The sequence below is a fragment of the Nicotiana tabacum genome, chromosome 11, assembly GCF_000715075.1.
Source record: "Nicotiana tabacum cultivar K326 chromosome 11, ASM71507v2, whole genome shotgun sequence".
Taxonomy (NCBI): Eukaryota; Viridiplantae; Streptophyta; class Magnoliopsida; order Solanales; family Solanaceae; genus Nicotiana; species Nicotiana tabacum.
Genome location: NC_134090.1, coordinates 139,360,650 through 139,377,873, shown reverse-complemented (window position 1 = coordinate 139,377,873; position 17,224 = coordinate 139,360,650). Strand labels below are relative to the sequence as shown.

At 36.3% G+C, this 17,224-nt stretch overlaps 1 protein-coding gene across 3 annotated transcripts; it reads right to left on the bottom strand.

Annotated features, from left to right (window-relative positions):
- Positions 1-588: 588 nt before the first annotated feature.
- On the bottom strand, positions 589-8,629 carry LOC107828743 (uncharacterized). 3 transcript variants are annotated; one of them, XR_001657784.2, is made up of 9 exons: positions 8,218-8,629; positions 7,610-7,745; positions 7,453-7,522; positions 7,257-7,350; positions 4,949-5,162; positions 3,225-3,366; positions 1,747-1,917; positions 1,032-1,121; positions 589-934 (listed from the first exon to the last, which is right to left on the bottom strand). XR_001657784.2 is itself a non-coding variant. In XM_016656109.2 (8 exons), exons 1-8 carry the CDS (start codon positions 8,540-8,542, stop codon positions 743-745), a joined length of 1,344 nt encoding a protein of 447 aa, XP_016511595.1. In that variant the 5' UTR covers positions 8,543-8,627; the 3' UTR covers positions 589-742. The 3 variants fall into 3 exon arrangements, 1 of the variants encoding a protein (XP_016511595.1); XR_012696781.1 differs by having other exon boundaries at positions 1,032-1,117; XM_016656109.2 differs by lacking the exon at positions 1,032-1,121 and having other exon boundaries at positions 8,218-8,627.
- Positions 8,630-17,224: the final 8,595 nt, after the last annotated feature.

Below are 17,224 nucleotides of genomic sequence, written 5' to 3'. Positions count from 1 at the left end.
AACTAAAACTTTATTATTTTTAGCCAAATAAAAAAATTTAGCCTAAATAATGTAGTTATATCCAAGTTTTATTATAAATTGTATTCGAAAAAAATTATCTAAAGAAGTAACATATTTAGAAAGGTAAAAATATGTTTTATTTTTCAAAAAAATGCAACATATATAGAAAAATACATGTGACAGGCGAGTGCACCCACACTTTTTGCCACATCAACGTCTAGGGAGGTAATGACTCTCAAAATGCCAAGTTGAAGGGGGTAATTAAAACCACGAATAGTTTAAGGCTGTAACTAATAATCCGTGTCAAATTTACGGGTCAAATTTAGGGGAATGATAAGGTATTTTGCCATATTTTTTTAGCATATTGAAACTTACATGTGCATACATTATATCCGAAACGTTGTCCGGAATGGGTAATTTTCCAAGGGCTAAAGGTGTATCAAAACAATGGTCTAAAAAGGGGACATTTGCCTAAATCAGTTTACACTTATCGGCATCGCCAATGAAGCATAACCTATTGGAACATAACTGGATATAAAAACACCCTACACCGGTAAATTCTGAGAATTATGTTTTTGGACAGCACGCTTTTCAAAATTCGCTTTATTTTTGTTTTACATGTATGTACAGGTGTTAACCGTTTGCTTCATTAAACACCAACAACATTTGCTAGCTTTTGACCCCAAGAAAACTGAAGTTTACATGAATGTCAAATGGGTGATGCTTGCTGTAGATGTCACAATTACATTATCTCAACAACACAGCGTCCAGAAATGGCTCCCTGATCAAGATCTTTGTATGCCTGTCCAGCCTCCTCGAATTTGCATGTCCTTGAAACAGCTGCACTAAGATTGAATATGCCACTTTCGGCGAGTTTAATCAGCTTAGGGAGATCTTGTCTTGCTCTGGCTCCATAAGAACCAATTACTTTTATCTGGCATCACAAATATCAACAGTGAGAATACGAGCGCTGCTTAAACTCTAAAGAAAACACAACTGTGCTCAGGAAATATTTAATCGTATGGCCTTACCTAAACATAATATGGATTTCCATGCTCCAAATAGAGTAATAAATTCCCAATGTATATGGACTATTTTCACCTACGCAGCCTTACACCTGCCTTTTTTAATTGAATTAAAATTCTTATTAGTATACACAAGTACGGCGTTTGATATACCATTTTAATGACTTAACTATCTGAATGTTTTTAAAATCGACATACAGCATATTTTTCTAACAGAACACAGACTAGGCCCATGCCAATTCATACACTGAGTCACTGACATGTTGAAAAAATAAATAAATTCATACACTGACATGGCAAGGGATGTACATTGTCCACTCAATGTATGGGCAAAAATGAGCATTGAATTCACTCTAACCTTGGCGTGTATGGGCAACCAGTATATGCAAAGTTATTCTTGTAGTCAACCTATCCCATCTATGGGGTTAACTAAAATTTCTGTATCACCTTGCAGTAGAAATTACAATTACAGTTCAAGTTACATGCACTGGATGGATACTACCCTTAGTTATATTTACCCCTTAATATCTTCATTCTAACAGAATGTGTTTTCAGAAGTATGTTCATGTATATGAATAGTAAAAATGACCCATTCATTTTCATTCAATGCTTAACAATTTAAGACATATCAAAAGAGGGAATGGATCTTTAGGATTAGCAGATTGGAATTGAGGGTGACAACTGACAAGCAATAAAAGACCTCCTGCACATGAAAACACACCTGTCGTCGCACTAGGTGGTTTATATCCACCTCCCCCTTAGCACCAGATAGTGTCAGTCCGATCATCACAGCTTTGCCTCCATCCCGAACGCTCTGCACGCATTGCAAGAATGTTTGTGGTTTTCCCAAAGCTTCAACAGCTACGTCAACACCCATGCCTCCTGTGATGTCCTGTACAATTCAAATAGCTGATAACATTAGTTTAAGCAGTCGGTATGTTCTCACATGCCAAGGGAAACATTTGCTTGAGAAGTGGAACCTAAAACAATCTGAAAAGCAAAAAACTATGGATCTCCCAACAAACGCACGTGCAAGGCATTTGAGAATGTTAGAAAAAAAATCCAAATCCAAATTAAAAAATGCCAAACAGCTACCAATAACATGCTATTTGTAATAGTTGGAATGTCTTAATTAGTCTTATATTCATGAACTTTCCTTAACTATTGGACCATAATGATAGTTGCAACACAGTTTTTGTTCAGCAGTTCAGGATTGAAAATCTAATATCTGGTCAATAAAAGCAAAAGAAATTAACTAATAATGTACCAATAGTTAAATAGTACTAGCAACCAAGGGTGTGGCCTAGCGGTCAATGAAATGGGAGGAGAACCTTAAAGTCTTAGGTTCAATCCCAACGGAGGCAAAACACATTATGTGGTTTCTCCGTATCTGCCCAAGCCTTGGTGAGCAGAGTTACCTGGTACCTTGTTGGTGGGAGCTAACAGGTACCCGGTGGAATAGTCGAGGTACGCACAAGCTGGTTCGGACACCACCGTCGCAAAAAAAGAACACTAGTTTATTAGGACGGTCTTGCCATTAATCACCTGAAAGTCCATACTGCCTTTTACCCATGGGATTAAGCTGGGCTTGTTGTTGTTGTACTGACTTTTACCCATAGGTGTGAGTGCGTGACACAGTTATCAAACATCAAAAAGGGTAATATCATACAAGTAGATTAACCAGAATGGAGATACCAACAGACAAAGTAAAGCATCAGAAACATAAGGAGCAAAAACTGGCTAGAACAATGATGGAAGACAGAAAAATGGTAACGAAAGGAAGAAGCTCTGGCAGAGCCAGTCTCACTGGTAACTAATTATTCAAGTTATGAGATTTCACTTAAACAAGATTTGCAGCCTGTCTTTGACAAAATCCAACATGTAATTAGTAGGCAGAAACTTAGTGTGAAAACAGCCCTTCCTGAATACACAAGTTGGCTAATAACCTCTAGGTCAAAATTCAAGTGCTCGCAAAATCAAAATCTATAAATCTCACTTGGAATAATTTCATGGTCCAGTTGCGCAGCATTTTCCTATAATTTTCTACAATAGAGCACATACAGATGTACTCTTGGCCTTAATGTATATTAGCAAATGATCTACGTATTTATCTAGAAATCAGAAAGAGTAAAAATTGTGTGGTTTTTGATAGTTAATTTGATAGTATGTACAAAATGAGTTAAGTGGAGAAGTCTATACTTTTATTCTCTTCACTGTGTCCTCCTTCAATGCATTTACACAGTGAGTGGCTCCAAACATTTTAGCTTTCTGCAATTTCTCATCTTGCACATCTACAGCAATAATCTCTGATGCCCCAAATGCTCTTGCTATTTGCAGACAGCTGCACCATGTTTTCAGGTAATAAATCACAGAAGCAAATCAGCATAAAAGTAGCAAGCTTAATACAGAAAACCCACCCACATGATAGTAGGGTAATAACGGACAAAGATAAAGTATGAAGAAGAAAAATGGTAACCTAAGAAACCAACTGTGAATGCATAAAAATGAAGAGCAGAACATGACATTGAATAAATTGCCTGAATTAAAATGGAAGTTACTATTTAGATATATTCAGTGCCTCATCACTGTTCAGACCGCTGGCATAATGTGGGTATGTCAGAAACACTGAAAATTTTGTCTTACTCAGTTCATAACTAACATTAATCAAATTAAGATGGTCCACGCTCGTGCTAGGTCTATCGCCTAATCCAGTCCCCTTTGTTTCCGGCCTGATGGCTACAGGATAATAGGGTCCAATATGTAATCCAAGAAATAGGGTTTAAAAGACTGACACGTGGAGGAGCCTGCAATGCCTTAGGAAATTCTCTTTTCATTTCAAAGTACCACCAGAACTGCGGTCTAAATAGATCAGAATATTAAATTTGGGATCTTCCCAATCGGCAACAGGGTAGCAAAGAACGAATTGCCAAATGGACGCCAATTTCATATCTTGATGTGGCTCATCGACATGTTTTATATATTTGATGTGAAACAAATCCCAATTGTCATGCACTTCACAGAACATTGTGCACATTTGGCTGTGTTTGTGTCTGCTATGTGATAGATGTCAGAATAGGAAACTGACTACTGCAACAGGGCCAACTGTGTGTTAGACATGTTTCAAAGTGCATCCACACGTCAAATTTGAGTGGATATTAATCCTTTTTTAACTATACATCCATGGTAGTTTTTTTTGATAACCGTGGTATCCAGGCCAGCTTGCGCGCACCTCGACTAATTCCACGGGATACCTGTCACCTCTGACCAGAAATAGGTACCAGGTAACTCTATCCACCAAGACTTGGATAGATGGGAAGAAATCACCAAGTGTTTTTTTGCCTATGCTGGGATTTGAACCTGAGACCTCATAGTTCTCACCCACTTCAATGACCACTAGGCCACACCCTTGGGTGCACATCCATGGCAGTTTTTCATTTCTTTTATTTCTTTTCTTTTTTCTGTTTTATTTGCTAATCAATATATTATTCATCTCAACAATTCTCCTGGCACATTCCTTATCAGAAAAAAAAAAAAAAAAACAATTCTCCTGGCACACAGTATCCTAAGGCAACAATCACATTAATTCTTAACACTTTTGTCAGCTTACACAAAACTAATTCTTTTCGACTCTCGTAAGTTCAATATTTGGAAACTCGTGTAGTTTATTTTCCCTAATCACTATATGATTCATCTCAACGATTCTCCCATATGGCACTCAGCCCCCAATATTCAAAGGCAACGATGAGATTAATTCTTAATACTCCTGTCAGCTTACACAAAACAAATCTATCTTTCTTTTTTGAATGGGAAGTTTAATATTTGGAAAATCCGTGTCTCCTATTTTGACTCAATTCTAAGAGCTAATGGTTTCTGAGTTCATAATCAGAAGTTGAATACAAAGCCAATGCATGATAACTTTTCACCTTGAGCCAACACCTCCTATGCCAATCACGGCAATAGCATCACCTGGGCGCACCTCTGCAGCATGCGCCATAGCCCCATAGGCAGTAAAAACTGCACATCCTAAAATGGCAGATTCTGTGTATGGCAATGTATTTGGTAGAACAGCCAATGCATGTGCTGGCACAACACAGTATTCAGCAAGACCTCCCATGCTATACATATACACTGGCTTACCTGAAAGATCACAATATGTACCAAATATCTTAATGTTAACAACATTGGGCAATTGACAACTACATTGGAAGAGAAGAAGAATGATTTGATGAAAAAACACGATAAAAGTTTCATTCATGTATCACTATGCCAGCAACCCTAGACAGCCCAATAGCCGATCTGAACACCAACCATCTTAGCTTTCAAATGGTTGTCCATAAAGGATCATACTCATAATACATATCAGTTAATCACTTATGCCTCATCCCCAAACTAGTTGGGGTCCATTATATGGAGCTTTTGAACCCTCATATCTCAAAAAATAGAAGAATAAAATACACATCAAAACTGTTGACACAAAGCATGTGGGTGTGCTTTTGAAGGTGAACAAATTTTCACTAATAATTACTATTATTCTGAAATATGGTGTTTTTTTTCTTTTAAAAAGCAAATATTTTATTGATGTATTTTTGGGAAGAACCCCATGAACAAGCGGTATATACGATTTATTATTTGTACCTGTTACTTTTTGATAAATGGACCCTGGGCCTAACTCAACCCCAAAAAGAGATCACGCATCCCTTTATGGACCAATTTAGGACTCTTCAACACTTCCTCTTCTTTTATTTAATTCAAAAAGCTCAACAGAAAACCAGGAATCTCCCATGTCAAAAAATGATCTTTAATTTACTGCAGCAGCCTAGAGGAACAAAAGTCAGCTTTCCTTGTCCACCACACCAAATTTAACTCTTTTTACTTTTCTTGTGGGTTAACAAGAATTCAGATAAATAAGCCACATTAGCCTCTCTTTTTTTACCGAGGAGTAAGCCACATAAGCTTTTCTGGCGAAAGAAATCAGATTACAAGAATTCCAAACACTAATGCTTTACAATAAGACTGATCGAAAGATCAGAATACCTTATAGGGGTAAGAGGAAAATATTAGTACTGCTGATCAAAATGAAGCGAAAGGTTCCAAATAATCAACCATTTCTGTGAAATGGCCAAGGAAACTATCGGTCTTGCGGATCACAATGGAGAGCAAGGTTCCAAGAAAGCAGGCACTTGAGGTAAAGAACTGACCTCTCCGTGTCCCCTTACAAAGAGAAGAAAAGGCACAGCATACTAAACTGTTGCATCGAGAGCTCTGGGGAGGATAAAAATGTATAAGGTCTTACCATAAAGAGGAAAAAAAAGGCTTTTCCAAGGCTTAGACACATCACCTTGATGTCAGCACTGGAGATATCTTACCATCATATGAACGTCTCTTTCCTTCAGTCCAATTTCGAACCAAACACTTTTTTTTTAAATAATATATTTTATAAAATATTTGGGCAAGAGTATACATGAAGTATAACAAAAAGTAGAAAACCTACAAAAGATGCGATTTTTCATGAACGACGCCCATTCTTCTATACAAATAGGAACAACATGAGTGGACCAAAAAGAAATAAGGGTTAAGAGGTTGCTCCTTAATTCGGAGCGGAATACTTCTACTCCCTCCAATCCCCCCCCCCCCACCCACACACACACAAGACCTTCAACTCCAGCTAATGAGCATGTGAAACATTCACATACATCCTACACAATGCTGAAAACGCTTGCGATATGTGATAGCATTCTAACTATATTAACATACTTCTTCACTGTGTCCTAAATTTCTTCAATAAAAGTTGCTCCAAGTAGCAGTTTTTAACTCCTTTTTTCTTTTTAAACTAGGTGATACGGGTTCAAAAATCCTGGACCACCTATCAATGTCTTCCATCTCAAGCAAAAAGTAACATCTGCCAGAACTAGTAATACAGCAAGAATGGGAAAGAAATCTGACACCCAAACCAAGTCCTTGACAGTCGCAAAGAAAAGAAATCAGTTTGATTCCCATATAAATGAGACTTTGCTGAAGAAATATTCCAACGAAGACCTATACTGATTTTAGGACAATGATAAGCTATCTGTTTAGTAGCTAACAGAAACTACTAGCATAGCAAATTGAACATTTGATGCACACTGCATTAACGAAATATGCTTGACCTGAATGCTTGAGAAGACTGTACGTTCAATTGTGAAACTCAAATAGAAACCAGGAAAAAATTGCAAGTAATAACAGCCTGCTTACCACTATTGCGGAGGAACAGCCGCGTTTCACCGTCATAAAGGGTTCCCTTCGCTCGATTGTAAGCAAAGAAAGCCTCGCATAAGTCATCTTGACCCTGTGTTCATTAGATAACTATGGCATCAAAGATTTGGCATGACTGCATCATGATAAGCAAATATCGTCAGTTTCATAAAGAAACAAATCTAACTATTGTCACCTTAGAGCAGAAGAAACAGCTACCACAAGGCATAATGAAAGCTCCAACAACTTGAGATCCCATGGGATATCTGAAAAATTATACAAAAGCTGCTCATCATTGACTCGCAGAGAACAATAGAACACAGCACTTTTCAAGAAGATGTAATTGTTTTAACCTTTCAATGATTTTAGTGTCTGTGAGCTGCCCATGTTCAACCACTTCACCAGTAATCTCATGCCCAACAACACAAGGGCTAGCAAATGGAAGTTCACCTTTCATTACATGCAAGTCAGAGTGGCAGACACCACAGGCTGCACTTCAAAAGCACAACACAGTATCTTTAATCATGGATTTAAGTAATATAAACTACAGAGTAAAGATTTGTTTGTACTATCAGTATCTTTTAGCCTGATATAGTAGGTTAGTTACCAGGCTTGTCATGAACTTTACTATCATATCCTTAAAAGATAGCACTCGCATATGAAATAGAACCATACAGGAAATAACTTGCAATGCAGTTCAAAAAGACACCTTTTTTCTGGGCAATTTTCCAAAGACTACTCCATCTGTTCCCAATTTATGTAATGCACTCTCCTTTTTAGTTATTCAGAAAGATACATTTCTATATTAAGAAAAAATTACTTTAGACTTTCCATTTTACCATTAATGAGAGGTTTATAGCTACAAAAATATCCAAGGATTATTTAGATCACAAATTTCAAAAATCCTTTTTGTTCTCTTAGATCACATTTTCTTGGGTAAACGAGTAGAAAAAGTAATCACCTTTAGTTTTGATGAGAACTTCATTAGCTTTAGGGCGGGGCATGTGAAAGTCTTCAAAGGTCAGGGGTTTGCCCGGTTCCCAAAACACAGCAGCACGCATATGAGATGGCCCACCGCTTAGATGGTAGTACGATGATGCTGATGCTGTTGTACTCTTCTCGGATTCGGAAGTCGAATTCTTGGAATCGGAACAAAAGGGTCGTCGATTGCAATCGCCATTAAAAGTAGCAAAGAGTGTTGATCTTGCTGATGAAAGGGCAAACTTTGATGGTGATGTGATTCGGCTGGTTTTAATGGCGCTGCGGAGAAAACGAGGGAACGACATTGTAGAGTTAATAACCTTGAACAGTAGTCTTTTTCTTGTTCTAAGTGGACAGTCCACTGTGCAAAAATGTTTATCCACTCATTCGAAGCGACTTCTTACTATTTTATTATTACTAGGTAATTTATCCGCGGTAATAAATAATATCATTAAACTACGAATTATCCTTTTTTTATATCCCCATTATTGAAAATAACGAAAAGGTAGGTTCTTGTGAAAGCAAATATATACTAAGAATATCTCAAGAGCCTCTAAATTTTAATGAATAGCTGAAAAGGCCTTTTCAATTTTGTCTTTTACATATTTCCCATCGTAACGTTTATTTGTTGATGTAATTGTCTTCTCAATATTAATTGATCATTTCAAATAATTAATTGTAGTTTCTTCTTACTTTTGGGTACACGAAAAGCATAGCATTCAATTTCATGGTATACGCTATAGTGCTTCTTAAACTGTCAGACACTTCATGACATGAAGGTTTGTAAAATTCATCATTGAATAAGATTAATGTTGAGTGTAAATAATCTAGACCCATTAATAAACAACAACAAAAATTTTTACTAAAAATTAAGTCAATGATAATCTAGATTCAGAATTGCTTGGGACATTCTTCTTCTGTTAATCGTCACCCTTCAGGATTTCTTTCACCCTTTAGGTCGACATTAGAATCACAACATTAGTTCTCTAGCTAGTGAAGATCGCAAAAAAAGAAAAAAGAGAAGAGAATAGGAAAGGATGGAGCAAGTAGATGCGCAAGAATTAAAGTTGAGCGCATAGTTAGAATAGCGTATATGAAAAGATCAACTAAGCCTCAAGATATTCTATGTCATTCTAAATACCGATGCAATTGGTGAAAGATAATACTTATAAACAGGATTATGTAAAACATACGTCGTTACTTATTGTTTTCTATCCAAGACTTCTGCCCTTCAAGGGATACCTTTTACAACTTATCATACAGACTTAGAAAAATACCAGATCTAAAGAATATTTAGCAACTTCTTTTCCTAAATTGAAAAGGAAATCAATTCAAAATAACATAGAAATTAAAATTTAAAGTCAGTATTCAGAATCTAGACCTTTGATCAGTTGTTCCAAAGCAATTACATTACTTCCATTGTCAGGTTCCATTAGACCCTAACTCCAAAGACACATAGAGTACAAAAAGAAATGATGTCAATGGTTTCAATAGATGTTGTATTTTGGAACTTCTCCTTGAGACTCTTTCGTCGGTATTCGGCAATTACACCGATCCTTGCAGGCCTTGCAAATCACCACACAGGAAATACATGTACTGATGTAAGGAAACGTACAAAGTTTTCAAGGAGAGCCATATGAATAATAAGGAATGTGTATCGAGTGAAACACAAAATAACTGGTAACGAATTAAATAATAGATTTGAACAATTATACTCTAACCATATACAACAGAGAGAGTAAAAAGATCGTGAAAATAAAATAAACGAATCTATTTTTAAAATCTCCACTTTCAAGCATCAGATGAAAACTCCAAAACTGAAGCAAAATAATTCACGTCCCTTGGCAACAAAGCTAGCAAATGAGGAAGACAAGTGTAGTCGAAACTCAAAAAGAGACTCCATCTCCCTGGTAAATAATCTTCCACAAAAATGATTGGTTCAAAGCTGTTAGAGGAAAACGACGATTCATCCTTTAATACTAAGGATTGTATATTTGAGGCTAGAGAATTAAAGTAGTGACGGTTACAAAAGATATTTAAGGTGTAGTTATTTAAAAACTAATGAGAAAACTGTTTTTAAGGTGACTAGTTATTTAAAGTAAGGCAATGACTGGGTTTTTAACATATCACTGTTTTTCTCATTTTTCATTAATTGACATGAAGAGACGTGACTTTAAGGTTTGTTAAAACAAGAAAAATAAAGGGAAAAGGTAGAAAAAACCCCCTAAAATCTGAAAAAATAGATAAATGTGATTCTTGGTCTAAGAGAGGTGCCAAGTCATCTCTTCCATGCGCTCCTTTATATATAGAGAGATTAGTGATTTTTTAAGTATTAATTAACAATTCATGTCATGTAATTGGACATGAATTCCAATTTATTTATTTTTTAAATTTGGAATTTCACTAAAATTTGAATTGAAGATGAAGTTGTGTTTGGTTATAATTTTTGCAACATATTTGGATGTCTATTTTTTCAAAATCATGAAACATGATTTATACCTCACATCTTATAAATAATAACCAAACCACCCTAATTTGATTATTCTACTTGAAATAAACAATCAAAATGTTATTGTTTAACTGTTATCATATTCTGCTTTACTGCAATACACAGAAGATACAAAATCAATATCACATTTTCTAATTCTACTAACACACAGAGAAGGTGCAAAAACAGGTATAGCCACATATTTCTCATAACCATATAATCAAACTTCTAGTAGGCAGAGTTCAAGTATAAACTAGGACTGACCATCAATCGCCAAAGATGTATCTGCCAAAAATGAAAAACTGATTGGGTCATTTTATAAATTTTAAAAATATAGGGTAAATTTGTAAAACTAAAAACTAGCAAATTCCCATTTTCAATTGAAAAACCGGTGAGAATCAGTTTTCAAATTTGAAAATGGATTTTCAAGTGAAAAAGGAAAAATTGGTAAGAATGGGATAACCAAACATTGTTTTCAAAAAACAATTTGAAAAAAATAAAAAAATTTGTATGTCCAAACGGGCTCAATATTTGCTCATTAGAAATATAACAAATTACTTCAAGGGCAACTTTGGAAAAAAGATGTTAATTCCTTTTTGATATCTGGAAAAATCAAATACTGTGGATCATAAAAAAAACCAAAAAATCACTTAAAGTAGAGCGAAGGGAATATACAGTCAGATCTCTCTATAACTGCATCCTTATATAATAGCACTTCGCTATAAAAGTAAGTTTTTCGGAACCAAATGTCATGTTTTGTTATAATATATGTTCTCCATAACAGCAATTTGCTATAACATCCAAAAGTATCCGGCACAAACGAGGTTGTTATAGAGAGGTTTGACTGTCGTATTAACATAACATTCAGAAATGGGTCAATTTTTAACATAGAAGTGATAGCACAATGTATAGCATTTCTCCGATCTTGATAAATTTTTTTTAGTTTAGATAAGAAATATTTATGATGCGAATTTGAATTAATTCATGTCTCAGTCAGATATCAGGCGAGAATTAAAAGAAATGGACATGATAGTGTAAAAAATTTCCTTTTCTTTTTATTATCAGGTTATCTAATAAATAATTATAAGTACCTACATATAGTGAATATTAGAACAAAAATAGTGTACTTGTTTATAATCCAATTGACAATTTTGAGCATGTGTATAATATTAAAAAGTTTCATGATCAGAAAGCTAATTATTATTAATTGTCTATATTATGTGATTTATTAGTATTCTAAATCTTAGTTGGTATTCAAAATATCCAAACCCTCCACTTCAATTGGTATTTTTTCACGAAAAGCAGACATGAGATAAGAAATCCAGTGTTTCACTAAGATTTCGAATAGCGGTCCCGAATTCAAGTTGATTCTATTTCAAATATACAACATGGATTCTGGCAATGTAGTTGGACTCTCATGTCGATCCGAATGAATCATCCTTTCCACGGAGGTAAATCTTTGCCTGCTAGGCCTTAGTGAGGACAACCGGATTGGGACGATCAGGTCGGTTGAGGGCAGCAGCACACCAATAGGTGGATTGCCACTAATTGGTATCTTTATCACATTAGCCAAAACTTATTTTATATACCGCTTTTGGGCAACCTTCTCAACAACTAAGAGATCCATTCGGGCAAGGTCGGCTAGTGAGACGATGGGGGATAAGCTTCATCGTCGAGAGGGAAAGAGCCCGGATCACCAGCTAAGGCCCCGAGCATTTGGCGATCTCAGATGTGTCGATATCAATGGTGACTCATTATTTCGATGAATCATTGTACATTGCAACTTGTCGTTTGCTTTTTCAAATTCTATCAAGATTTCCCTCCTCCAATTGAACCATCTGATTTAATTCGTTCTCAATAGCCACGAGATGATCATCTTAGGGTGATCCTTTTGTCGACGGATGCTCTTATTACACTCGTAGTCTCTGAAGGATGGCCACCTCATGTGCCAAAGTCAAACGGTTGTTCTTCCTTCTCCGCTCCTTCTTTTTCTACATATGCGGCGGCGCCCGCTAGCCATTATTCGTATGAACTCCTAGATCCATGAAGGACATGGGCAGTATTTACAGACAAAAGTATTCGGTTATTGGGGAAAAATCAATATACTTCTAATGTCGAATCAGGATCAACTAGGACAGAAATAAAGCATTGGGTCGAACTCTTCTTTGGTGTCAAGGTAATAGCCTATTGTGTATGAAGTTTATGGTTTCCGTTGGTGTAAATCCAATCACAGATGATAAGAAATTCTCCATTGGTAACAAATGGTTATCCATTAAGCATGATGAGTTGTTACTTATTATCTAGAGAATAGGGTAAGTGATCTATCACAATTAAATTGTACAGTAGTACAATTTTTAAAGTTTTGGCCAACAAAATATATTTTTTCCCTAAAAGAAATTACTACTTAATACTCATTTACAGTAGTGTAGAGTAGAGTAGGAGGTTCAATGTTACTCTCCTACTGTAATATCGACTAATTTGCTAATGGGTCTCAGCCTTCATGAATCTTTGAAAGCTAAACAGAAATTACAGATAAATCGTTACTGTATTTCACTATTCTAATTAGGAAGTTACAACAAAGTTTTAAAATCGTATTTGGCATATGGTTTCTGGTCTGCCGCTTTATAGATATGGTAGGTATGGTATTGATAGTTGTGCAGTAAGAAATTACTATATATAGTTTGCAGAAGACTATGAAACTGTTCTAAAAAAAGTTTGAACTAGCTGTAGAACAAAATCCAAGATTTTCACTTGCATAGAAGCACACATTTTGTAGTCGTGAGTATGACACACTTCAGATTCCTTTCTCTTTCTTTAGGATTTTTAAGAGAAACAGGTGCAATATTTTATTGTAAGATTAACTACTTGTTTCCTTTTCATGCCTTTTCTTAATAGAACTATTTTTATCTTAGCTGTGTTTGGTTGAAAGAAAAATATTTAAAAATAAGTAATCTTTTATTTATTTTCTGGTAATTGGTTAGCTAGCAGAAAAATAATTTTTAAAAAATATATACAAAGGCAAACATTATGGGAGACGAAATGGTAAGAGAGAAGGGAGTGGGTCGTTAGGGTCCGAATCGAGGGTCGAGATTGGAGTTTAAGATGGTGTTTGAGGTTGGGATTGAGGTTTGGGTCAGGGTCGAGAGTGGGGTCGGGTTTAGGATTAGGATTTAGGGTTGGGGTTGAAGATGGGTGAAGGGGTCCAAGCTAGAGTCGAGGTTTCAGGTAGGGATCAGGTTTGGGGTTTGCAATTGGGTGGGGGGTCAGGATAGGGTTCGGAGTTGGACTCGGCGTCGAGGGTGAGAATATAGGTTGAATGTTAGGGTCGTTGTGGGTTCAGGGACGAGGTAGAGGTAGGGGTAGGGGCCATGCTCATACGTGACTCTAAACCACGACCCTGACCTTGACCCGAACCCCGACCTATCACCAGATATCGAGCCCGACCTTAAACCAAAATCTCTTACCTGACTCCAAACCTCAACCTCGGCACCCATCCCTAAACCCGAACCAAAACTCTTATCCTGATCCTAATCTTGACCTCGATCTTGATCCCAATCCCCTATCCTGACCCCGATCCTGCCCAAACCCCAAACTTCAATCCGACTCTAAACCCTGACCTCGACACCCAACCCTTGACCCGACTTTGACCCCGATCCAACTCCTACACCCATTCCCGACCTCAAACTCTAACCCCAAATTTGAACCCTGTGCCCAAACCTTAATACCCATCACCAACTAAAAACCCTAACCCATGTGCTACCCAATTCAGACCCCCGAACCCCGACCTTGAATCCCAACCATGGCTCTGAACCTTGATCCTGAACTTGAATCCTAGTATTGACCCTAATCCCGACCTTGACCATGAATCGTAAACCCCGCCTTTGACCGTGACCCTTAACTTGGACCCCGACCCCAACCTTGACTTGACCCTAAACCCCGACCAGTGACCCCGACCTTGACCTTGTGAGAGGTGTGAGTGGTGGATTAGGGGAAAAGGATTAGATGATGGCGGGGAGTGCCATGGTAGGTGTAGGTCCGGGGTGGTTTGGGTGAAATCGGTGGTTTAGAGACAGGGTGGCGAGGGTGTGGATTGGAGGGTGAGGGCGAGGTTGCAAAAGATTGAAAGAGAGTTTTGAAAAATATTTTCCTACTTTTGCTAGGGAAGTCATTTTACTCTAAATAGAGAAAAATAAATTATTAAGGAAATATTCTTTATAATTTTTAAGCCAACCAAACACGAAAAAAATTAGAAATACCCCCTTAATCTCACGTTCTCACTCATCCTCTGTATCTTCTTTGAATTCATTTCAGATTTTGTCCATTTTGGTTGCCATTCATATGTAGATTTCTGAACTTGCTTAGTTTAATTAGATATTCTTTCTTGATGAGCATGTAGGATTGCTTCTATATTTTTAGATATTATTAATTTAGAATTTGTCCTCTGTCCAAATTCTCTTTGAATATGTGCTTTATTTGATTTATATATATAGTATCTGATTGGTTTTTCTCTTTCTTCACGATTTCTTAGTAAAAAATCTAAATTAGTAAATTTGACCATTTTTTTGCTTTTGAGTTTCCCTTTGATTTGAGCTTTTGAGTAAATTTAATCTTTATTTTTTCATGGATAGGTTGCAGTAATATATGCGTTTCTGTCCCAGCGACTATGCTCTATTCTATCATCATCATTTTTTCCTAATATAATCATCTCATTCTAGCAGGGCTTCAAGTTATGTTGTGTTGACTTTGTCTGAGTTTTTTATTTTTTATTTTGAAATATCATGTGGGTATTGATATCTAGCACCATCAAATACACGTGCTGAAGTCACATTAATCTTTATGTACTCAATTATTGTGTTGTCAGAAGAGTTTCCGCTTTTTGAGTCTACGAGAAACTAGCACTAAATTTCTACTCATGATTACATATTTGCAATCTTGATTTGGTTATTTTTAATGTATTAGCATGTTCACTGAGATGTGATATGAGTTGAATTTAAAAAAAGTGAGTATTTATACATCAGATCTCAACTTATCTGGGATTGATACGTTGTTAGATATATATCCTTTATTCCTAAATCTGAGTAGCCGAAAGGAACGGGGCATTTCCATCTATACTCACTTTTTGGGTCACGTTTTAACTTGTGCCCGTTTTGCAAAAAAAATTGCAGGTGTACCCACTTTTTCGCGTAACTTCAGCATACGGGGCTGAAGTAGCAAAGACAATCACGCAAAACTTGAGCATTCTAGTAGACGGGTCTGAAGTAGCAAGTGTGTTGAACCAAGTGTGTTGAAATTTTTGTTTTTGTAACTGGTACATTTCAGCTCTAGAGTTAAAGTTTTTATTTTTGTAACTGGCAAACTTCAGCTCTAGAGCTGAAGTTTTTGTTTTTGTAACAGGCGAACTTCAGCTCTAGAGCTGAAATTTTTGTTTTGTAACTGGCAAACTTCAGCTCTAGAGCTGAAGTTTTTATTTTTGTAACTAGCAAACTTTAACTCTAGAGCTGAAGTTTTTATTTTTGTAACTGGTGAACTTCTGCTCGAGCTGAAGTTTTTGTTTTGTAACTGTCGAACTTCAGCTCTAGAGCTGAAGTATTTGTTTGTAACTGTCGAACTTCAGCTCTAGAGCTGATGTTTTTGTTTGTAACTAGCGAACTTCGCTAAAGAACTTCAGTTGTGTCGAATTATCGAAATGGCAGAATCGTCGGATCCAGAGAAGAAAATTACTTGTTTGAAAGAGGAAGAAAGGGCAGAACATATGATAGAAGTATTCCTTGGAAACAATTCAGAAAGCATTAGCCTAAGAGCACGTTGTCTAGTAAATTTAACTGAGTCCCAAAAGAGGCAAATACAAATCAATTATCCCAAATCAGAAGAAGAACTTCTTTTAGATAAGAATTTATGGGAAAGAGAACACTATTCATTCGAGGAGATGAGGGTAAACTAACTTTTACCATCAAAAGAGGATGAGAATAAGTGGGACAAATACTTGGAATTAAAGAAGCAGAGGGAAAGAGAGATTCATTTCGTACTGGAAAAAGAAATTCATTTGGAGGAGAAGGAGGAGGAGAAAGGGGACTGAAATTGTTTAAAAAATAGGTACAAGTTAAATTTTTTTAAAAAAATGGGTATAGATTAAATGGGGGCGACTAAATAGAGCGCCTCGTGCAATTTTTACGAAAGGAACTCCCTTCACCAGAAGCCTTAAAACTAGTGTTCTTAAAGAGTTTTGAAACAACTTTATGTTGGATAATTCAAAAAGTTTACCCAATTACCACGATATTGTGCTTGTGAGTATTCACCAAATTCTACTAGATTGACAAAATTTTTTGTTATCTATGTTCGACCTATTTATTTTATTACTCATCAAAGTTTATCCGATTGAAATAATTTATTTGTGTTATCCAATTCCAATTTCGATTAAATGGGAGAGTTAGAGATCATGCATGAAGATTCTTGTATTCTTGATGTTTAGAGATTAGATTACATCGGGGCAGATTATCCC